The 24,315-nt window shown below is 43.0% G+C and overlaps 1 protein-coding gene across 14 annotated transcripts in view; it reads right to left on the bottom strand.

Annotated features, from left to right (window-relative positions):
- Positions 1-24,315, bottom strand: part of cadpsa (Ca2+-dependent activator protein for secretion a) — a 204,370-nt gene that overhangs the window by 20,482 nt on the left and 159,573 nt on the right. For 13 of the 14 annotated variants that reach the window (XM_031875896.1, XM_031875895.1, XM_031875894.1 and 10 more), the window contains 3 exons: positions 22,076-22,159; positions 17,835-17,867; positions 14,793-14,900 (listed from right to left, as the gene is read on the bottom strand). In XM_031875896.1, coding sequence (XP_031731756.1) covers positions 14,793-14,900; positions 17,835-17,867; positions 22,076-22,159 — 225 coding nt within the window. The remainder of the gene's footprint in view (positions 1-14,792; positions 14,901-17,834; positions 17,868-22,075; positions 22,160-24,315) is intronic. The other variant, XM_031875889.1, reaches the window with a different exon arrangement.

A 24,315-nucleotide genomic window follows, 5' to 3' on the forward strand; every position in this document is an offset into this window, starting at 1 on the left:
AAGCCCTCTTTATGTCTGATCTTCTTTCTCCAGAGAGTGCTTGAACCCTTTGTGAAGTGTTTGACCAAACACATTAAAGATGAGGAACAGATCAAAGTAAAGCCCATATTCCAAATGAATTCAATATTTCATTCGCAGCTGAATTACTTGTAACCAACAACCGCTAATAAGTAATGATGGCTATCGATTGGGACCCCCAATGATAGTGTGTGTGTCTGGGGGGGGGGCAGAGAGAGACAGACAGAGAGGGAGAGACAGACAGAGAGGGAGAGAATGTCCTGCTGAGACCCAGCTGTGTCTGCAATTAGCAGGAGGCATGGAATGATGATTGCTGGCGCGGCAACACTAATGCCAAGTGGCAGGCTTCCTTGTGAAGAAGAAGGAAGGCCGCTGAGTGCCATAAAGCAACACGACTTTGTCTTTCTAACACACATGCTTACGCTAGTGTTCACACACAGTCCGTATATGCACATGGACAGAGACAAGGAAGCAAATAGAAGGATGTTGTTGGGGTTGGGGGGGGGGCTAAATCTGACTGCAAGACATTTTGCATTGTGGACAAAGGGCTTGTCTAATCCTACCTGCTCTGCTTTTCAGAGCCTACCGCTGGCCTATTCTAGTCTAGCTCACCAGCTCAGCAGAGTGGGCCCATTGATGACGACACTCAATTACCATAGTAACTCACACAGTGGGGTCGGGAGCGCCCCCCCCCCACCCTCACTCCCCAAACTCCAATCTCAGTACCCACAACACCAGGCCCCCGTCCCTCCAGCTCCATGCTCATCTTGTCACCCGACAGCAGGACTAAGCTAGACCCTCAGAGAATAAAAAGACCTCTTCACTGGAGGCTAATGGAGCTCAGCATCTTGCACTGGATGATGTGCTCCCCGAGGCCACGTCCACTACAGTGTAGATAAATAACGTGAATATGCATCTCTCCTCCCTGACCTTCTGTCCACACTAAAATGGAATATTAACCCCAAAAACCAGAGAACTTTCCACAAATACTGGTTCATTTAAAAATCTCAGGTCTGGTGTTGAAGTGCGGACGCTAACATCCAGCTGTCAGCATGAACACACCTGATTAGGTGCTTCCAATTGAAAGCAACAATAAGGAGACAACTTTCACTTCCAGTTCAGTGATCACTTGTTTTTTGAGTCGTATAGCTCGCCACACACTATAGGTGTAATACCTGACATGTTCTCTTCAACTGTAAGTGATAAAATAGTAAATTAAGCTATTTTCAGTCATAAAACCTTTAATATTGCTGGCTTCATGGTGGTCTAAGATGTTAAGACCATGTAACCACAATGCTGCCTTTTCCACCCAGCGACTTCGTTGCATGACATGCCTTTTGCATGTCAAAGGCAAAGAACGTCTTGATCCTTCTGCTACTTTGGCCTTCATTTAACTCAGACTTCATGTTAGAAATGTTCTAGTAATGTTTTCTAGCTCCAATTTAGTAACAATCCAATAGTGACTTAGATAAAAGTAACTCGGGGCTTATTCAAAGGTGAGACAAACAAGGTAAATTACCAACGCGTTTGTGGAATGAATTAAATGCCTGAAAGGGGTGATAGACAACCATGTCAATGCTGCAGGAAGCATTTATGATCCCTGATCAAATCGCTGTTATACTTGTGCAGTTATCCGACAATAGAAACAGATCCATGAGAACAGAACAGTCCATTGCCTCGCTAAGACCCCTCAGACCTCACAGTCTGCCTAAATGACAGCTCGAGAGCCCAACTGCAAATATACCCGATTCATCGATTCATCCGACTCAATTCATCTCCCTCATTGATTTTCAGCTTGCAGTTATGCAAAGTTTTTTTAAGTTGCGTAAGGCCTCAGTTTGCTTCAAATGGATTAGGTCATATGAAGTGTAACCAGACTGCCTCTGAAGACAAAAATGATACTTCCAACCAGTGGCGGGCCGTGCATTGTATACCTGGGCCTTCAGTGCTGTCCTACTACAGTTGAACCACCTCCTAATAACCTCATTATGACGCCACAGCTACAGTTATTACTTGTTTCTAGGGGTGTAACTACACGTATTCATATTAAACAGTTCGGTACGAGGCTTACGAACCGAACAATACCTTTGAATAATACTAGTGGATTTGGAAAATGCAGAAGCTTAAATTGTGGGAAATATAATGGTTTTTCTGTGGAGCCACTGCGCTCAACATGCTGTCTGACCCACCCTGGAAGAACAACATTGTACACGGCAAGTGTGTTCCTGAGGCTACGCTAAACTAGCTTAGCAGGAAAACTAAGAGCAGCACACAAGCTACAAACTCTCCCTGCAGCGTTTAGCTGTTCCCTACCGAGTCAAACTGGGCTAAAGCAATCACCACACAATCCCCATTTCTCCAGACCATAATTCCTGCTTTGTTAAAGAAAACAACAGCCCAAACAGAGAATCAAATGTCTGAACCCTAACCCCACGAATGACGGGATACTGTGTCATTAACTGACAATGCATATAGTCAAAATCATTGTAATTAACACAATGACAAGAACAAACTCAAAAGAACCAGTCACATATATTCATATGACAACAAAGCAACAAATCAATCCAGCAACACTGCAGCGCTACAACACGTATTCCACTGCACACTGAAGAGCACAAGCCATTCATATTATTCACATCAGAGGGAAAAATATTAACCGTATCATAATAACACCACCATAGACACATCAACACAGTAGTAACGCTACTGCAGATGTAAAAACACAAAAGCACTTCACTTACCAAAGCTGCTGTTCATGTTATGGTCGGTTATTCTGGACCCATGCGCAGACACCGGGACAAGGTAGGTGAATAAAAGGTTTTATTTTTTGTTGTTCGTGGAGTCAGTGGAACATGCAGGTAGGATGATGAGGTGGCGTGAGTGGCGGTGGCTGGGCAGCGATGTGGCACAGGAATTACTGAGCTGACGAAACAATCTGGTGATGAGACTGAAGGAAGCCGGGATATTTGAGCTGTCGGTGATGATGGTCTGATTGTTGGCAGGTGTGGAGATGAGCCCAGGTGCCGGATGATTGAAGCCGCGCGCATGCCACACACACACACACACACAGAACAGAGGGGAGATGCCGAGACGAGCTGAGGTCACAGCCGAGCCGTGACAGTTCACTTAAAGACAAAGTCCATCCTCCTTTCTTTGATTACAAAGAGTTTAATGACACGGTTGTACAGAACATCGTGCGGTTTAGTTCCAGCCAGAGGTCCTCCTGTGAACGTGTTCGTTGGAGCATCGTAGCTTGTAAGTGTCCTGCCGTGCTATGGTGTGGTGTTGCTGCCTTGGTTAGCCACCTCAGGTTAGCGTAGCGTAGCTCCAAATACCGAGACGCTCAGTCATAAATAAAACCCATTCTTAGCCAATCAGATCTTTAGTTTGACATGGTGGGCGTATTCTTTGACATGTCAGAGTTGTCTAGGTAGCCTACAAATAGGTCAGCATTAACATGCGATGTGATTGGTCAGTGGGCTAGCGTCACTGTTGTGAACATTCTTAGCCATAAAATGTGTAACGCTTCTCCAACGCTGTCAGACAGAAATATTAGATTATAAAATAGCTATAACTTTGTGATTCTGTTTAGGCCAGCAGAGAAGGCCTTGCAGGCCCTGACGGCCCACCACTGCTTCCAATGTTCTGACCACACTCAAAGGCAGAGGGAAGAGCTTGTTGACAGAGACTGGCTGCTTACTTTCCCACTTCGCACATCAGGACAATCGCTGTGAAAAGTTGGCTTTAGTGTCTGATTGTTTGGAAAATGACAAAAGCTGACAGAAGCTGCCGCTACATAAATGTACTGGGGTGGCTGTGGGTCAGGGGTTAGAGTGGGTCGTTATTTAATCACAAGATTGACGGTTCAATCTGCATGTCGATGTTCAGTGTCTGCATCCCACTGCTCCTGATGCTTAGGATGGGTGGAATGCAGAGATCAAATTTCCCTATCTGTGCTGGGATTGTATGTTAAGATGAAAATAAAGTATACGTTTTTTTGTAGGATGGTCATGCAAAACTTCTCAGTTTCTCTTTGACCATCGTCCTATTGTTTGGTCATTGGTGTGTGAGTGGCAGACTTTTAAAAGATTGTGTGTGAAAAGTGTGAAGTGACATTAACATGTTTTCAAATGTATGTGCCTCAGTGTGGACTCACAAGAAAGGGGCTTTTCACTGAGGCTCAATGGGATTGAGCATCTAGTGCTAGATATTGTCATCTCTCCTTCTCTCCCCCTCTTTCTGTCCCCCTCTTTTCATTCAAGGAAGTGGGTATGTTGGAGGAGGAGGAAGGAGCAGGAGGACTCTGAAATTAGGACTAAAGCAAAGTTTGGGCTCAACAAGCTCACAGGTCTCAAACTGTTTTGATTGTGCAGGCGACACAAAAGGCAAACCCCGGCTGACCATTGACCGCAGACTGAGCACAGCTGGTACGGCAACAAAACGGGCTCAGTGGGCATTTCAACCAGGCAGCTGGTTAAGAAAGGAGTGCTGAGGAACAGGATGGCAGTCAACACAGGAGAAAGGTAAATGTTTATCTCAGGTCTGGGTTTCCTTTCAGGCCGACAATCTGGGTCTCTTACAAAACAGCCGTCTCCTTCTACCTGCAAGTGTCAGTTCAGTGGACAAGAGAGACTAAATAAGGAGCAACTTCATAAAAACACGGTGGTTTGGAGAAGGGATGGGTGTATATTTGGAGCGGTGGGTGGAGGTAGTTGGGGGGCCATGTTGTGAGGAACCTAACAGTTGGAATTACGGTCAGCGACCGGTCATTGAGTAAACATACAATGAGCGACAGAAAAGCTCTGTGGTGGACAATATAAAAAAGAAAAAAGCCGCCGGCTTCGGGCCCTGAGAAAAGTGAGCCATTCTACTTACAAAGAGCCGCTTAGGGGTGGATTGAGGGAAGGAAAAAGAGGGCTAAAACACTTGTGGGCTCAGGGAACTCTATAGGGGGAGTGAAAATGGAATAAGCCAGCAAGCACTTGAGGGTCCCGCCGAGCACCTGAATGGGATAGAGGGGTGGAGCGACAGAGGGGGGTCTAGAGAAGGTGAATGGCCTTCTTTTTGGGTCCAATTTGTCTCTTTTCACCCCGCTCGCCCTGCTCCGGCTCTGACAGATGTACAAAGAGGGAGCGGCGCTGGGCCACTCATCCACATACGCCCGTGAGCAGCTGTCACTTTTGTCAGACAAGTTAATCAAACAAATGCCACCATACCTCCCTTTTTAACAAGGCAAAGCGAAAGAGGGAGGGAAGGGGGCTGTAAAAAGGGTGATAGAGACCCGAGAGATGACATGCGTGTCCTCGATCAATTCACCCTGCCGGCCCCGATCAATAAACCAGCGGGACTTGACAAAGGAGAAGTCTCCATTAAACTTGTATTTCCCTCCTCTCGGGGTGATCGTGGCCCCGGTGTCCTCTGCTGTTTCCTCCTGGCACTGGGAATGCTCTCAGAGGATTTAGACCCAAAAGGAACGAAGCGGAGCAACAAAATGCTCTCTCTCAGTAATTATTAAGGACTCTAAGCTGCTTACAGACTTCATTAAACGCAAGTGAAACCTTTTCAGAGCGTGTTTTGAACAGACACACAGTCAATCTAACCTACGCTGCTCTGGCCTTTCTTTATTATTCCGACCATTATTTTCCTCCTTATTGGTTGTGTAATCCTTTCACAGATATTTTTGCTTCAACCTAAACGAGATTACTGACTCGCATGAGAAACAACAAGAGGACATCAATGCAGTATTGCAGTCATATTGTTGTAGATGAAAGGCAAAGGTCATTTGGCCATTGTCTCCAGAAATAGGGCAGTGATCTGAAAGAGTGCAGAGATGAACTGCAACAGTAATGTTGGTTGATGTAATGAATTATAGTTTTATTGTTGGGTATCAGTATCAGTGAGAAAATGATGGGATCAGATGTTTGTATGTATCTATTGATCATTCATTGTATATAAATGGGACACACAATTGTACGTGGAATTGGTCCTCCAGTGGAAATACAATTGACTAATTCAAAGCAGCACAATAATAGCAATTAACTGTTTTGATCTCTATGTTTTTAATGATGATTCCATCATTAACTTTTCCAACTTCTTATTATCATTTACTTTTTACTTTTTACTTACTTGATTTCATTATATTACCTCCATTGTGATGTCTCAGTTATTTCTCAAATATTTTAATAATAGTTACTAATAAAACGTGTCCTCTTTAGTCTATCCTCTCATAAAGGAGTCATTTGAGCGGAATAAGACGTCCGACAGGCTGCTGGAGTTAGGTTTACGTGTTGCCTGAGCTCAGTGTTGATTAAACTGTTCACTTGGCATGGCCGCGGGGGCTGGCAGTTCATGACCGGAGCCGGCAAAGTGAAACGTCTCCAGACAGCCAAGTGGTATGAAGGCAGCTCCATAACCCGGTAGTCTGCTGGCATTCTCTGTCATCGCCACAGCCCCCCGCACCCACCCATGCACAAACCCACCCGTCGTGACCAAAGTACAACGGCGGCGACGACAACAATCTCAAATCCCCCAATCTGCAGCTCAACCTGACCCCTGCCCCCGCTCAGCTCCGTCACAGCCATGCAGCAGTTGGTAAGCGGAGCAAGACGGGGGGAGCAGCAGCCATTAAAAAGCGCTTTAACTTTCGTCACACAGAAGTGCAATTTTACCACGCTTGTGAATCTGATAACTGCCCAAGGTCACCGGAAATACTTCAAATCAATCAATGAGCTACGCTCCTAATCCCCTCCGGGCAAAGGCAGATTAAGTGTATAATTGACCTGCGTAATCCCAGTATCTGCAACTGCAGCCCCGGGGGGGAGGAAGGGGAGACAGGGAAGTGGCTTTACAGCACCATCACTGTCTGCCTCCTTCTCCCTGCACTCCTCCCCCTCCCCCCCTTGCTAGCATGGTGGTTGCCTGGTACAGGAGAGGTTTCATGGGCAGGAAGCTGTGGTGTATCAGTGCAGGGCTGGATTTGGCTCAGGCTAAAGACATGGCTTTTTTTAATCAATGATCCGCCGGCTGTGCCGTGCTAAGTCCTCCCTTCAGTATCATTTAAGCACATCTGTCTTAATCCGGCCCTCTTCAACCACTCTTTCAAGAACTAAACCACGCCGGGGAGGGGGTGCAAGGGGACTAAATTAATTTCTCACCATTCCCTAAATGCACACATATCTTCAAAATGTCAAACTGCAGGTTGTTTTCGACACATTTGTAAGGCCAACAGATGGCAATACACTAAAACTTATTGAAACAGTGCCTAAACGATCCGTCTATGCTACTCCTCCACAGTCCTAATCTGGTCCCTTCTGCTCACTGGTTTCAAAAAACCAAGATGGTGTCGGCCAGAATGAAAAACTCAAGGCTTCAAAACAGCAGTCCACAAACCAATGGGTGACGTCATGACGACTACGTCTACTTCTTATATTCAGTCCACACACCACATGTCGAGGTAGCCTGGCTCACATTGAGTTTGAATCTCAGTGTGGTGTGGACAGCACGTGGTCACCATCCAAACAATTATTCTAATTTTGCTGTTTCAAAATAAAAGATTTTCAGAAACAAATCAGGTGGCCTTTATTGTGAAGAATTTAGAGGAAAAATGTGTCTACGGAGGAGCTTTGTTTGCGGCTAGCAGCTATTCCTCAATAAAACAAGTCTACTGAAATTGCAGCGAGGAAGAGTAAGCAGCAAAAATGACAGGGGACTTTTATTGTAAAAAATTGTTACGTAATGAAATGCTTTTATCCTCCATTTTACAGCCACTCTTTGACCACAAAAAATATCCAATCACTATCCGATCAGACAGGTTACATTGAAGCGTGGACACACATTTATGGACACAGCTTAGTTACAATCTGGTGCATCGGATCACAAACGTCACATTGCAAACCATGGAACCAGGGCCTAAAGCTCTATAGAAGTTGTTATTTTGTATTTGAGTGAGCCACATGAAAGGTCTTGCTGTTTACGTAGCTGACTGCAGGATAGAGTATGAAATACTTTGACTGAAGCACATGAATACAACCTGGAACAATAACTGTTCGGCAAGAGATGAGCAGATCAATACTATGGTTTTGATACTTCAATACTCACAAGTTCATTGATTCCTTTAAAAACATATCAATAATTAAATGATATGAACACATTTGTGGGTGGCTGCATCACTTTCAAACATTTTCTCCATGTTCGTATATTGTTAGTGCCAAAACAGCGCTGTCACATTTAGCTGACACGTGTCACATGACTGTGGAAACCAATGTGACATCAGAACCAGGCCTCGAATATTTTAGAAAATGGCAGCGAGGAAACTCAACTCTACCATACACCTGTAGATAAAATACAGCAGAATGCAACATTTGTGACAATCAAGTGGCACAAACATTTTTATTTAATTGTACTCATATTTGCTTTGGTAATACATGTGTTATTAATGAGCGAGGTTTGTAATTTCATTGTCTTTGAATGTAATGATCTTTATTGATTATGCTGAAAAATCACATTCATCACCTATTTAAGAAATGATCAGTCTGGGTATCGTTAAGATTGTATAAAAAGTACTGGGATTGTATCGAATTCCAAAAAGTTTAGTATCGCCCGTCCCTACTCTATGAATGGAGACAGTCAATTCATCCATCCATTTTCTGCCAATCACTGAGCCTGGGTTGTGACCAGTATACCTCAAGAGGGAGGTGTTCAGGAGGCGGCCTTATACGATGCCTAAACCTTCTTCTAAAGGAGCAACATTCAACATTCAAAGCATCAACATAGCAACAAACACCGACTGACTATGTAAAGAAATAGTGGAGTTTACCTGAGCAGACAGTGAAGTCGCTCTCAAGCATCGCCATGTTGAGAGCCGTTAAGAGGCACGGCTCTGCATGGTGGAGCTCAGTGCCCACTGACAACGTGTTTTATTTGCAGACAAAGCTCTCAATAGCTCTCACAGAGCTACTGTATATGAGGACCGAATAGCTCGTAGTAACTGCTCTGGTAACTCCTACTCCTGCAGCACCTGCAACCAGATGGGCAAACTTCTGCTCCGATATCGCAACAAGTATAAAGAGCTGCTTCACTGCTCTACAACCTGAAGGGAATCCACTTTGCTCCTCCTGAATCCAAGCTTTGACGTCCCAACGACCCTCAGCAATATGATAGTGAGAGCACATGCTCTGGTCTCCTGTTTTAAAAAGGGGATCCACCATCCTGGTCTGCCAATCCACAGGCACAGGAGGGGGGCTCCTCCATGTGACATCACTGTTTTATATCTTTATAATGATGTGAGAGAAAAATAGCACAAGTCAATGGGAAGTTGTCCTAAAAACAGCAATCTTTTAGTCTGGAGTGTTCTTCCCAACATTAAACCAGAAGTCTGTATCTGCTTCATATGGACTAAATGTGAGCAACAATTCAGAAAATCAAAGCAACTTCACAGCAGCTACCTCTCTGCTGGGGATTTCCATGAGAGTTTAATCATGATGCCTCAGACGCCTGCAGAGTCATTCTCACAACAGCAGAAAATACAATATTAAAAAGAATCCCATGATTGGATTGCTGGTCAGGGTTGTGGTTAGTAAAATATCATGAAGTAAATCTGATTTAAAAACCAAAAAGTAACACTCTATGCTTATGAAGAAGCAAAAACAACAAGTGTGACCTCCCCCGCCCACATGATTGGTCAGAGAAGTGGGTCAAATATCAGTTCAAAATGTCCCCCCCTACCCGGCAATCTGTGTCAGAACATGAGGATTAACACTCGTTAATATGTCTCAAGTTATGAGTGATTTCTTGAGACGCTGTTGTTTGTTTAACATTATCAGCATTGGATCACATAGGCCAGTCTGCTGTCACTCTACGCGTCACATTGTGAGCGGTGACACATATTTAGAAGTTATGAGGCCGTGGTGAAATAATCTGCTTACTGCATTAGATATTATATGCATCTTGAGATAAATGCATGTCTTAACCCCAATTTAAATGACATATAACCTCAGGTTTATTGTCTCTGGAGGAAAGCACAGACGAACATGTTTAAGAGCTAAATGACTTTGAGGCACGTGCAGAGAGTCTCCACTGAGCCTGAGCTCCATCTCCTTCCTATAAAGACTCTTATTCTGTTGTGTTCTCTTCCACTCAGCCCACCAAACACACACTGCTGTTCATCTTCACATTTGACAGGGATGTGTGAAATGAAACGCTTTAAGGACTTGATTTGTTGATGTGATTTGAAATGTAATCTCTTTACAGTCTTTCATTCCACATTATGGCCCATTGAAAGATGTAAAGACGGTAATCTTGTCACCCGGCATATAAGAAACGTGTCCTGCGGGTCACCAAACATCATATAATGTCCCTCTAGTCTACTGGAAATTGTTTTTCTATCACTTTGTTGTTTTTGCAGCTGTCTATTTTACTTTTCTTTCTTTCTTGTTTATAGTTTTGTCTTTTCAAAGATTAAGGGGAGTCCATCCTGACCTTATTTCTGGAGGACGACAACCCCCAAACCCAACACACACACACACACACACACACACACACACACACACACACACAGTTGGGTATCTGCATTGGTGGCCTGTTTTCATGTTTCATGTTTCATGTTGTAGGGAGACAAAGACGAGCATTTGCGAGCAGAAACAGCAGATCAGTCTTGTGAGTTAATTATTCATATCCTGTTTAGCGCATCAACTTTTTTCTGACCAAAGCAAAAACCGCTTCGTACGGTCTTAGAAAATGTTTTGCACAATTGAGGAAGTTTTATTGAATTTTGTATGAGGGCAAATCAATGTCAAAATCCACGAGCACAAACGAGATCTGTGTGTGTGTAGAGGCCCAGCACGTTCAACTCAAACAGCACTCAAATGACCTTTGCGAGCGCTTTCACATCACTCCGTGTAGAATATCTCTGCTCTCGAGCTAAATGGAAGCCCACAAGAGAGAACCATGCTTTGAGTGGGAGGAGCATCTCTATCTCTAACTTCTATCACTGCCCTTCTGCTGGCAAAGCTCTCACCTGCTCACTCACATGTGCTTTTCTTTTTGACAGTAAGTGGGCGGACCCAGTCGCCATTGTATCACTTTAATTGGTTACAATCCTCGTCTGTGGATTGGCCGGATATCACTCTGACACAGATGCTAGGTGGCGCTATAAAGGTGTTTTTTTTACACGAAACAAATAATAACCGTAGCTGTGGCGTCATAATGAGATTATTCAGCTGCAGGACAGCAGTGAAGGCCCAGGTATAAAACGCACGGCCCGCCACTGTATCGGGTCAGACGAGGATTGCAACCAATTAGATATGGTTGACTGATGTTTGAATCAAACATCAGTCAACACTGCTGCTTCTGCTGCATCAAGGTCCTACAGCACTTACTAAACTCTTCCCTTTGCCATAACACTCAAAACTATTTTCATAGAAATGTATAGAAGTTGTATAATGATGAATGAGATAGAATGCAGAACTAAAGGCATGCCACTGAGAATGATTCCGGAGAGAGAAAAACTATTCTGTTCCGTAAAGTCTCGAATCAAACAATAATGTTCCATCTTGTAAGTCGCCACCAGAAAAAAAAACAGACAAGTGACAAGAAAAGCACAACAGAGCAGCAGAGAGCAGCCAGAGACACCTTGGCCGGTGCTCGGTGACGCAGCGGGGAGAGCTAACACGGAATGACAACAAAGAGAAGCCGGGGTGAGACAAACAGCAGCAGCTGCTCGTGGAGCAAGAGAGGATACATGGCAAAGCAACGGGTCACAATGCAGCAACGATCGGCAAACATCCAGCACCGGACACCTCTCTGTCACCCTCCGTCAGGACCACCAGAGAGGAAGAGGACAGGAGACGGATTACACCTCAAGGCCTCCATTCAGCACAATGGCACGCACAGATAGATGCATACACGCCTTCACTGTTCAGTCTGCAGAGTCTCCAGGACGACGAGGTGACAGTTACATCCGCTGCAGAGGTCCTCGTCCCTTCAACCTTCATTCAGATTCAAATAATGCTGCAGCTTATTGATATTTATTATTTATTTAATCATCCTAGTCATCATTCAAAGAAGGGGTTACCATCGTTTTCATGCCAAGGCCCCCAAATAGCATTAGCTTATGACAGGTGGCCGTCTTTAAATGTGCTGACATGTATTAATGCAATAATAATTATATTTGGATTCTTTTAATTATTCTGTTAGACGTAACGGAATGATTGATGCTTTTCCATTATGAACATTGTTTGTTTAGTTTACCAACATTTAACAACTGTGTGTGTGTGTGTGTCTGTGTGTGTGTCTGTGCGTGTGTGTGTGTGTCTGTGTGTGTGTGTCTGTGCGTGTGTGTGTGTCTGTGTGTCTGTGTGTGTGTGTGTCTGTGTGTGTGTGTGTGTGTGTGTGTCTGTGTGTGTGTGTGTGTGTGTGTGTGTTTGTGTGTGTGTGTCTGTGTGTGTGTGTGTATGTGTGTGTATGTGTGTGTCTGAATGCTAACTATATAAGCTAGCTATATAAATTGCAGGAGCAGAGCAGCTTTGTATCAAACGCAGACCGACACAGTACAACACTAACTGGAAGGCAAATACAGAGATGGGCAAACACCATTCTGATATGTTTCATATTATAATAGATTATCATTATTTAGTAGTAGTAGTAGTAGTATTTTCCCTTGCGGCCCCGACTTTACAATCACTGATTTAAAGGATCATTAAAGTTGATTCCACTTGGGTCTTATGGACATTGTTCTGATAGATTCTGGTCACATTTACTCACAAACTTTATTCAAGATATACAAACATGGTCAGATCACTCCATCAAAGTCCACAGTTTAAGCACCATATTAGGAGGTCAAACTGAAAGTGAGTTGCTAATAATCCCTCGTTGAAAACTACGGTCAGTACTGTACAGTACAGTACTGTACAGTACAGTACTGTCAGTGCAGGAAGAGGGTCTGTAAAGTGTAATGGACCTTCATAAAAAAAGAATTGGGGTCATCATTTTGGTTTTCTCTTCAGAAGAAGTTGTTCTAATGTGGGGCCTTATGTACTGCTTTGTGACTGCTCGTGTCTTTTATTCATTGTAAGCAATGGTGCTGTTTTCCCAGATACAAGCAATTAACAATAAATTAAAAATAAGATCTAATGGCAATTTTGTTGTAATGAATGTTTTGATGCTATAATTAGAATGTGAGTACATTAAGAAAGAGATGTATTGTTTTGGGTTAGCTCAAAGGAGTCTTCAGTCTGAGCCCTGCACAAGATGAGATGAAGGCAAGAACTGAAAGGACTTGATGTTGGCTGAGAGTCGAAGAAAACATGTTTGCGATCTTGTTCACTTGGAGATTCCAGATTACTGTCTGCACAGTAATTCCAGATTATTGCATAGTGTGGTGTCCCCCAGCAGAGTATTTAGCTGCTGTGATACTGTACATCCTCTCTCTGGCCCCTATACTTGTCTGATAGTGGTGTTCCTGACGGGAGCACGAGCGGTAAGCACTGTTTAGTTTAGCTTTGTGTTTTTTGTTCCGTGGCTCAGTTTGATCTGCCCAGCTGCCTGCTGGCTGGAAGCCCAAACACAGAGCTAATGTCCAATACATCAATGAGAACAGCAGAACAGTTGTTTTCTACGTAGGCCACACGCATCTTAATGAGCTTCCAGCTACTTTTTCTCCACAAAAGCAGCAACTTTATCACATTTGCTACCTTAGTCGACACATTTCAGCTGCAGACCCTTACTTCTTCAGTCCGTAGATATGTGTGTCTACAGTGTGTCTCAATTATGACAAAAAAGATTGAGCAATCTCAATTTGAAATGTAGCAGGAGGGACAACATCTTTGTAAATCTGGTTGCTGCTCAGCCATCTCACAAAGTGATCTTTTGTGCCCCTTTTTCAATTGATTCTTGTTTGCTGACTCAGAAAGAGAGAGCGACGCTTAGGATAATCCCTCCTCGAGATCAACACAACCTGCACACCAGCACCATGAGACAAAGGGGGAAATAGGTCTGACATTGAAAAGAGAAGCGGAAATGCAACTTGTCCCACTGCAGGGATTGTTTCAGCACATTTCCAGAGAAATCCTCCAGTTTGACCCAACGGGAGGCTCAGCGGCCGGGCTTAGAGATTTACTGATTGTTTTTGGTGTTACTTGACCTCATCTCACGTAATGGAGGCAAACAGTGTCATGGCACTGTTTTGCAAGTTGATTACAGCTTGAGTTGATTGCAGTTTGTCAGTACACTGATGCGTAAGTACAGTCAGCTTCACAAAGTGACTCACAAAGACCCAAAAAGACACGAGTCTGAACGAGATGTCGGCAGAAAGACAGACAAGAAGCACAGCTCCCTGTGAGTTTGGTGCTAACAGACACACCTCTTGGTACAGCATCACAAACACAATTCATCTTTACATTACAGCAGAGATACGAGATGCCAAACATACCAGAATATATTATTACATCTCAAATATTGCCAAAAAGAAATCATGTTGAATATTTAATATTACCATTACTGCTTCTTACCATAACTCAGATTATCATATATTCCTTTCAAAGCTTTCTGAAAATGACAAAAGTACAAAGTGTGGCAGAGTTGCACTCCGTGTGAGCTTCAGTCTGAACGAACAATGAGGAGAGGAGATGAAATAAGTAATGGTTTGACTTTGGTTCCTCTCCTCTCTCTCTAGAACTTGTTTTAATCTCCTCCTGCAGATAATCACAGGTGGCGTAAATGAAAGCGTGTCGTTGCTAAGCCTCCCTTTGATGGAGGAGAAGGCGCCGTAGCTTACTTACATCAAATAATCTCTCGATGTACACCTCCTCGTTGACCTTCTCCCGCAGCATGTCCTGGGAGTGACGGACAAATGTCACGTAACCGTCTGCAACGTCCATCCCTGGCTTCTGCAACGGACGAAGGAGACAGAGAGAAATGCCTTTGCTCAGCCACCTGGTGTCAAAATGTTATTTCACCATGTTTAACTGGAATCAAATCTGCTAAACCAGTGTTTCTAAAACTGTATTTCTGGGCACCCACTTTTTAAAGATGACAAACCATCAGGTGGTATCAAGTAAGTAGTGAGGAAAGGGACTTTGTGCCTGAATGAACGTTGCTGACCATCTTTACTGCCATCTCCACATCACCTTTTTGTTAAATCACAATGTTATTGAAAACATATACACACGTTAACTACTTAATAAATGAGACTGAGGAAATGCTTTTAGTTTGAGTAAACAGACTCATTCTTTTCATTCCCTCTCATCATTAAAACAAACACAATCTACGTTAGCCTTTCATGTTAGATTCAATGTTATACGTACGTAAGCTACAATTACCAGAGCTATACGAACATTCAGGCTCCCTTATGTGGCTGAAAGGTGTACTGCACATACACATGTTAAATAAAAGACTGCAAGATATTCTGCTACTTGCTTTGGCGATCCAAATAAAATGTCCTGCGACCCAGACATTTAGGGAATATAGTAGGAATATATGAATATTCCCTTTGAAGGATAACACAACAAAACATTAAGTACCCATAACTTTATTGAGATAGTGGAGATACCAGAGATAATATAAATACATAATATGTCAAGCTGAATATGTAGAATAGTCATTGGATGGAATAGTGCAGCCATACAAACCTCAGTGTTGGACACACACTCAATGAAATCTGTTCTGAGGCAAATCCTATCACTGGTACACTGGTACCCAGTCTACAATATGTTGTTTGATTTTGAAAAGGCTATTTTATTTGTTCTCCACAACCATATACCATATATACATATACGTATACATATACACATATATACATATACACATACTGTATATACATATACATATATATATACATACGTATACCACAACCCCAGAAATGATCTTGTGACCCCCTTGGGGCACAATCGTCGGGGTGAGAACCACTGCTTTAGGTGACAAATGTGTTTCACATTATTTAAATGGCCGCCAATTTGACTTACATTTAAATTGAGATGGTTTTCTGAAACTTTCAGTATCTATTTGGAGAAAAGGAATGTTGACTTTGGACTACAGGGCGGCCGTGAGCTTCAGCTGAGCTCTGCTGGGGACCAACGCTCAGTCTGGGCCTGTGCAAAGGGACCAGGGGCACTGGAGACGCTCAGTTGGGTTTAAATGGGGAGAGCAGATTGTTAGGAGGCTAAATCTAATCTATTCACTGAGGACAATGCGTTATTCCTCTTTCTTACATCAACATGTCTTATCATTTTCAAGAAAAGACGACTCAGTCTGGTGTCAGGTCGTCTCTCTTTTCTCAAACTCACACCGATTGGATAAGTCACAAAGAACTCACCGCTAACTGCTACTAAACTTAGTCAACACATCTGCAGTGACACTAACAATGTGTAAATGAGTGTCTTTTTTACCAGCGAAACTCTCATGTTGTACATTAAGGACACAATTAGCGGGCTGAGCTGGAAACGGCGACCCCTGCCCGTGAACACAGTGCCCCGTCACATTCACTGACAAGGCATTAATTTGAAATTCGGCGTGTTGCTACGGCCCAAGTGTTGGCAGCTAATACAGATCTGATGCGTACACCCACGCACAAACACCGCCGCCCCCACCCTGACAGCAGAACGGGCATGTGTTGTACAACATGGACTCACGATGTGTACTGCATGAGAGCGAGGCACGAGGCATGGCTGCCTGTCAGTGTCTGGCCACATGCATATGAATGGACATTTGGGGGAGGAAACAGGGGGACATTTGATGTGGAAATATGACAAGCACTGCCATCTGGATGATGATTCGACATGTGAAAGCATGGTCAAATATTTGTACACGAGAAACAAACACACACGCAGCACTTGGGAACAAGATGGCTTCATTCTGATGCTTTTCCTCTGAAGATTAAAGTGAAATGAACAATTGAAGTTGTACATGTTGCTTATGGCTGTCAATTCATTTTTGCATCAATGCGAAAAAGGTTAAATTATATTTAGTTTAATATAATACAATAATAATATAAAATTAAGCTATTTAATTCAGCAACTCACGGGACAAATTGTTAATGTTATTGCACCTCCTCACAGTTACCCTCACATACTAATACACATCATTCGTGGCAGCAAATACATTCTGCCAGCATAGTTCTTTTGGTGATGTTTAATGACGTTCACATTTATTGTTTCCCAACGTTGTGTGTATCTTTGAGGGCTAACAAATGTGTTAAATCCTCAAAAAACAATTTGCAACATCCAATTTCTAAGAACATCTAAAAACCTGCATTAGTTTGATGCACGTTTGCATCAAAGAGCGCTCGTCTGTTGTGCGTTTTAAGCTGCATTTACTGCTGGTACTGATAAGGATCATTTTTCTGAAGAATGTGGCCAAACTACGGATTTGGTTTAATCCCGACCAGACCACCTCCTGATGTAGGGGGGACATCTTTGGGAGTCTCACGATTCAATTTTGATTCCTGATATCAAAATCAGTTCTTTAAATTTCATAAACAGAAAAGGGATACTCGTGCCATCGCACAGTGAGCCAAACAATCCTCTGGAGTTTTTAGTTTATTCATCTTTTATTTGTTCTCCACTTTCAGAAAATAAAGCATGATTGAGATTATAGTGCCTTTTTGGATATTATAACATGAGTCCATCTGTCTCAAACCTTGACCAAGTGTTTTAAACCTAAGCACACGTGGGATACAGGACATGGTGTTTCCTCCTAAACATACTTGACAAAGCAAATTCATAGATAAATGTATTTTATCGGAGACAGAACTGATTGATGAAGACTTTTAAGCTGCATATATACACATAAAGAGATAGACGGAGGAATAAATGAGTCTCACTTACAGGTACATCCACATACTTGGAGGCAGCTTTCACCTTGACATAAAGGAGAGAGAGGTGGGTGAAAAAACAGTCAAGTCTCCAGCTGTGGCACCATTTTTCAGGACAAAGGCTGCTGTGGTGAGACTGTACAGCCTGTGGTTTAGTACCTGCTGAAGTGGCTAAAGTGACTCATGTGGTCATTTCAACTGCAAAAGTGCACTCGCACATTCAATAAGCAGGACTGTGTAGTTCCTTGGGACACCAGCTGAGGTGTTAAGCTATCTGGTGCTCAGGATGAATTCAAAAAAGGTCAAACTGTATCAAAATGTTCATTAAAGGGAAAAAACAACAATATTTTAAAAGAGAGCAGGATTTATTATTGAATGTATTTTTAAAAGATTTTTTGTAATGTGATCAAATTAACAAGATCCAGAATTGATCAAACAGGAGATCTTTTGCTGTAATAAATAAAGACTGTCATCAATGTATGTACACATTCATTATAAAAGAATATATACAACTATGGGAGGTCACAGTTAAATTTGAAGGTAAATCTGCCAAATCTAATGTTTACAACCAGCTCGTTCTCATTGCCACACCATCAAATACCGACGTTCTGTCACGGTCGTCCTCGTCTTATCCGACGCACAAGGCCTCTCAGGAGGAAAGGCACCGGGCTTCAAGTAACTACAATGCAAAGCCATCCACTGCAATATTAGACCATCAGTGCAATTGCTGGAATTCAGGTCATGTAGTATAAAGAGCCACAAAGTCTTCACAGGAAGGAGTTCATGGGTGGATGGATGTGTCAAACACAGGATTTTCACCCAGGAGACCACTGTTTGTGAGCCGTGTGAAACCAAAAGTCAACGATGACTTGTTTTAAGTTACGTTAGTATGTTACGTACAGCACTTCATTTGCATGCACACGTATGTGACATATGCCACGCAACTGAAGTTACAATTGTATTCAATTCAACCATAACCTGGATCTTTTACTAAAGATAAGAGAAGATAATCCTTTATTAGCAGCGGGGGAATTTACAGGATAGCAGCATAGTGGATAGTGTAAACAAGAGACACAACAAGTATTATAAATAAGTAATACACAATAAAGGATTTTAACTAAGTCAAAAATCCACAATAACTCAAATATAACTGAAACTAAAAAACATTATATATACAGACAGAATAATTGTAGTATTGCACAGTGTATTTATATTGCACCGATTCTTTTGTGTTGTGTGTTCTACTGGGAGCACAGCTGGTTGTGCAGCCTGACAGCGGCAGGAAGGACCTGCAGTACCTCTCCTTCACACACCACATATACATATACATACATATATATAAACATCGAACAAAAAGTTCAGAAATTAGTGTTTGGTAGATTATTTCTCTGTTGCAACAATGCTTCTTGGTAATAAATGTTATACCGTTGGAAAGCCTGTTTATTTACCTTTCAAACGGTGCCCCATTTGTAAGGAACATGCATTTGTGGGATGAGCAGCACAGCTGAGTATGTGGGTTGCGCCCATGACAAATGTGCCAAATCTTCTCTGCCAATGCTAAACAGCTTATTCTGCTGTTGCTATTGACTCTTGTTAGGTGGATTGGATGATTGAAGTCTATCAGTTACAAGGAAGAAACAAGACATATTCGCAATTTCACAATTTATTAATTTAACAAACAGTCAGGAGTCTCAGTAGTGTGTGGAAGAACCATACACAGCCACAACAGCCAGGCACCTCCTCCTCATGCTGGTCACCAGCCTGCTCACACACTGCTGTGGGATGGCATTCCACTCATCAAGCAGGGTTTGTCGCAAGTCAGCCAACGTGGTTGTGTTGGTCACTCTAGCACGAACAGCTGGTCCCACAAGTGTTCACTTGGGTTGAGGTCAGGACTGTTGGCAGGCCATTCCATCCTCTCTACTCCCAAATTCTGGAGCTAGTCTCTGATAAACCGCTCTGTGGGGGCAAGCGTTGTCATGGACTCATCGCTGAACATAACGTTCCTCCACATGTTCAGGCAGAGAAGATTTGGCAAATTTTTCATGGGCGCAACCCACATACTCAGCTGTGCTGCTCATCCCAGAAATGCATGTTCCTTACAAATGGGGCAGCGTTTAAAAGGTAAATAAACAGGCTTTCCAACGGTATAAAATTCATTGCCAAGAAGCATCGTTACAACAGAGAAATAGTCTAACAAACACTAATTTCCGAACTTTTTGTTCGATGTTTATAGATATACAGTATATATTGTCAAAAAAGAGAGTTGAGATCCCAGGAGAGCTGCCTTAAATGAAGGAATACATGTTCGGTATGTGAATCAGGCTAAGGGGACATAAAGGGTATACTTATAGTTAAAGGATGAAATCTAATAATCATATTAATGCAAGTGTGTAGTACGTAGAATTATGAAGTGATTTAACAAATGTAAAACTGATAATAATAATGTATGTGTATCTGAGTAAAGTGAAGTCTGTGTGTGTGTGGAAAGAGCTGATGTAAGCAGGGTGGGGGCCTTAAAGGCTGAGATCATAACAGATGTTGGAGTGTTGTCCGAGCACATACATGGGTGTAACCTGACACACGCTCAGAGCATTGAGGAAGTGAGAGCACCCACACAGGGAAGTTAGGTAGTTTCCAGAACACACACACACACACAGAAAGATGGGTGTTGTTCGCAGCACATACACATAATCAATGATGTCATGATAATCATGTGCCGAGTTAGGAAGTGTTGGGGAGGGGGGGAGAGAGAGCCCAAAAGTGTTATAAAAAGAGAGACTTGCAAAGAGCAAGAGGGGATTCAACGCGGGAGCCACCCAAGTGCTCCACGGAGGAAACACTGGACCTCGACAGCCGCATCGGAGGACTTCGTCTCTGTTCACGGAAAGAAGACAGCCGTTCCTGGACAAAGATTGAAAGACAGAGATTTTCCTCTCCCCCCTGTTTGACTTTAACAACCGGACAACAGATGGACGCAGCCGCCCTAAAGACTTTGTACTGAGCCTGAGGGATCGCTGAACGGACTTCATTGGCCGCGCAGGAGGAGCCGAAGGTCAGGCCTGGCCTGGCCTTCGCTCCTAAAAAACCCAAAAGGACTTTTTATTACATCGTGAATCCAGCTCCACCGAGCCGCCTCGGCATCGAAAATTAATGAGTATAATCTAAGAAGAAATTGTAACCTGATCGAATCAAGTACAGTATTATTTTATGTGAGCTGTAGCTGTGCCCCTGCTAATATCCTGCAATAAATATCTAATCTGCATTTAAAGTAAATTGCTCAAGAGAATTCATTTGCTGAAGTAGTAAAAGTTCCTCGTGGCAGTAAAAAGTTAAATCTATTGTATGTTTAACAACAAGAGTTCTGAATGGTTATCCTGGTGACCGGTCCACTTAACAGTCCCTTACGGTTTTAGTTGTAATCCTAGCCGTTAAAATCTAACCTGGCAATTTACCAAGAGCCCGGATCCAGAAGAGGAAAGCTGCCATAACTGACGCGACTAGGTAGAAGTGCCCGGCCAGGGTGGCCCCTCGGCCGAGTGCGCGTTACCAGAGGAAGCAGGTTAGACGTCAGGAGTAACGGTAGTTAGCAGAGCCAGGCGAGTTTCCTCGACAGAACACCAGCTCGACAATCTTTTAATAGAGAGCTGAGTCAGTAGGTAGCCCCGTATCGGGCCAGAGAACCCCCAGATCTAAAAATATATATATATATATATATATATATATGTATGTATATGAAGGAAGGACCTGCGGTACCTCTCCTTCACACACCGGGGGTGAATCAGCCGGTGGCTGAAGGAGCTGCACAGAGCTGTCAGGGCGTCCTGCATGGGGTGGGAGGTGTTGTTCATCAGGGATGATAGCTTAGCCATCATCCTCCTGTCTCCCACCACCTCCACCGTATCCAGTGGACGCCCCAGCACACTGCTGGCCTTCCTGATAAGTTTGTTTAGAACCTAACCTAAACAAGTAGTTATGTTGCCTACACTGAAGTGACCCCAAGGGGTACCCACGGTGTTAAAGAGTGATGGCAAGTGTCCGTATGTGAACAGTCTCATATAATAATATTGTATTGTTTTAACTTCCAAATCAGTGATTTCATTTTGATGACAGCAACACAAACCTTTGGTCACCTGGTGCACCGCACCGGAAAAGTCTGATATGCACATCCAACAATGAAGCTGGTGAGTATCTGCTGAAATGTGTTTGAGGAAGAATGCTGTTGGTAGTGTGTACAGTATATGTGCTACTTACTGTGAAGGAGAGGAAGGAGGAGAAGAGTGTTCCCTCATCGTATCTGGAGAGCTTGGCTAACACACTTTCTAGGATGACCACAAACTGAGAAAGCGGAGAAGAAGAAGAAAGCAGCAGGGAAATGACTTTACTTTTGTAAATGCAGCAGTATCCCCAAGTACAGACAGTCTACAATCATAGTCTCGTAACAGTCAGAAGGCATTAGCAGTAAAATGTACTTTAGTTTCAGTAAAAGACAGTTCCTTTAATTTGCGCCCAGCGTTCAAATATTAAAGCAATAACCTGTTAGCAGCTGCCTCAATGAGTTCATTCTACTGCGGTGCAGTTGAAAATACAGCAATACGTCATATTGTCCATGTCAGCCAAAAACCATGTATATCTAGTTTTTGGGAGGGGGCAGCAATGGAGAAGGCCCTGTCCCCCCAGGTCCGATGCTTGGAAAGAGTAGGGGGGGGTAAGGAGGTTGGCGTCAGCGGATCTAAGGGGAGCGTGTCGATGCAGGAGGGTGGTGGCGGTGATGGATTTGGTGGAGATGTAGAGCTGGGTGTCGTCAGCATAACAGTGGAAATGGAGACCATGGTGGCGTATGATGTCACCAAGGGAGAGCAGGTAGAGGAGGAAGAGGAGGGGACTGAGTAGTGAACCTTGGGGGACACCTTGAGACTGGGGCTGACTTTTGAGCCACTTTGTGGTCATTTTGATTCTCTTTGTGGTCATTTGAGTCTCTTTGTGGTCTTTAGAGTGTCTCTGTGGTCATTTGAGTCTCTTTGTGGTCATTCGATTCTCTTTGTGGTCATTTGAGTCTCTTTGTGGTCATTTGAGTCTCGTTGTAGTCTTTTGATTCTCTTTGTGGTCATTTGAGTCTCTTTGTGGTCATTTGATCTCTTTGTGGTCATGTGGTCATTTGAGTCTCTTTGTGGTCATTTGAGTCTCTTTGTGGTCATGTGGTCATTTGAGTCTCTTTGTGGTCATTTGAGTCTGTTTGTGGTCATGTGGTCATTTGAGTCTCTTTATGGTCATTTGAGTCTCTTTGTAGTCATGTGGTCATTTGAGTCTCTTTGTGGTCATTTGATTCTCTTTGTTGTCATTTGAGTCTCTTTGTGGTCATTTGAGTCTCTTTGTGGTCATTTGATTCTCTTTGTGGTCATGTGGTCATTTGAGTCTCTTTGTGGTCATTTGAGTCTCTTTGTCGTCATGTGGTCATTTCAGTCTCTTTGTGGTCATTTGAGTCTCTTTGTTGTCATTTGATTCTCTTTGTGGTCATTTGAGTCTCTTTGTGGTGTTTTGAGTCTCTTTGTGGTCATTTGATTCTCTTTGTGGTCATTTGAGTCTCTTTGTGGTCATTTGAGTCTCTTTGTGGTCTTTTGATAGTCTTTGTGGTCATTTGATTGTCTTTGTGGTCTTTTGATTCTCTTTGTAGTCTTTTGAGTCTCTTTGTGGTCATTTGAGTCTCTTTGTGGTCTTTTGATAGTCTTTGTGGTCATTTGATTGTCTTTGTGGTCTTTTGATTGTCTTTGTGGTCATTTGACTCTCTTTGTGGTCATTTGATTGTCTTTGTGGTCATTTGAGTCTCTTTGTGGTCATTTCATTCTCTTTGTGGTCATGTGGTCATTTGAGTCTCTTTGTGGTCATGTGGTCATTTGAGTCTCTTTGTGGTCAATTGAGTCTCTTTGTGGTCATTTGATTCTCTTTGTGGTCATTTGAGTCTCTTTGTGGTCTTTTGAGTCTCTTTGTGGTTATTTGATTCTCTTTGTGGTCATTTGAGTCTCTTTGTGGTCTTTTGAGTCTCTTTGTGGTTATGTGATTCTCTTTGTGGTCATTTGAGTCTCTTTGTGGTCATTTGAGTCTCTTTGTGGTCAATTGAGTCTCTTTGTGGTCATTTGATTCTCTTTGTGGTCATTTGAGTCTCTTTGTGGTCATTTGAGTCTCTTTGTGGTTATGTGATTCTCTTTGTGGTCATTTGATTCTCTTTGTGTCTTTGTGGTCTTTTGAGTCTCTTTGTGGTCATTTGAGTCTCTTTGTGGTCTTTTGATTCTCTTTGTAGTCATTTGAGTCTCTTTGTGGTGTTTTGAGCCTCTTTGTGGTCATTTGATTCTCTTTGTGGTGATTTTAGTCTCTTTGTGGTCTTTTGATTCTCTTTGTGGTCTTTTGAGTCTCTTTGTGGTCTTTTGAGTCTCTTTGCTGTCATTTGATTCTCTTTGTGGTCTTTAGAGTGTCTTTGTGGTCATTTGAGTCTCTTT

Source organism: Anarrhichthys ocellatus, unplaced genomic scaffold (genome assembly GCF_004355925.1).
Source record: "Anarrhichthys ocellatus isolate YVR2014 unplaced genomic scaffold, GSC_Weel_1.0 scaffold99, whole genome shotgun sequence".
NCBI classification, from domain to species: domain Eukaryota; kingdom Metazoa; phylum Chordata; class Actinopteri; order Perciformes; family Anarhichadidae; genus Anarrhichthys; species Anarrhichthys ocellatus.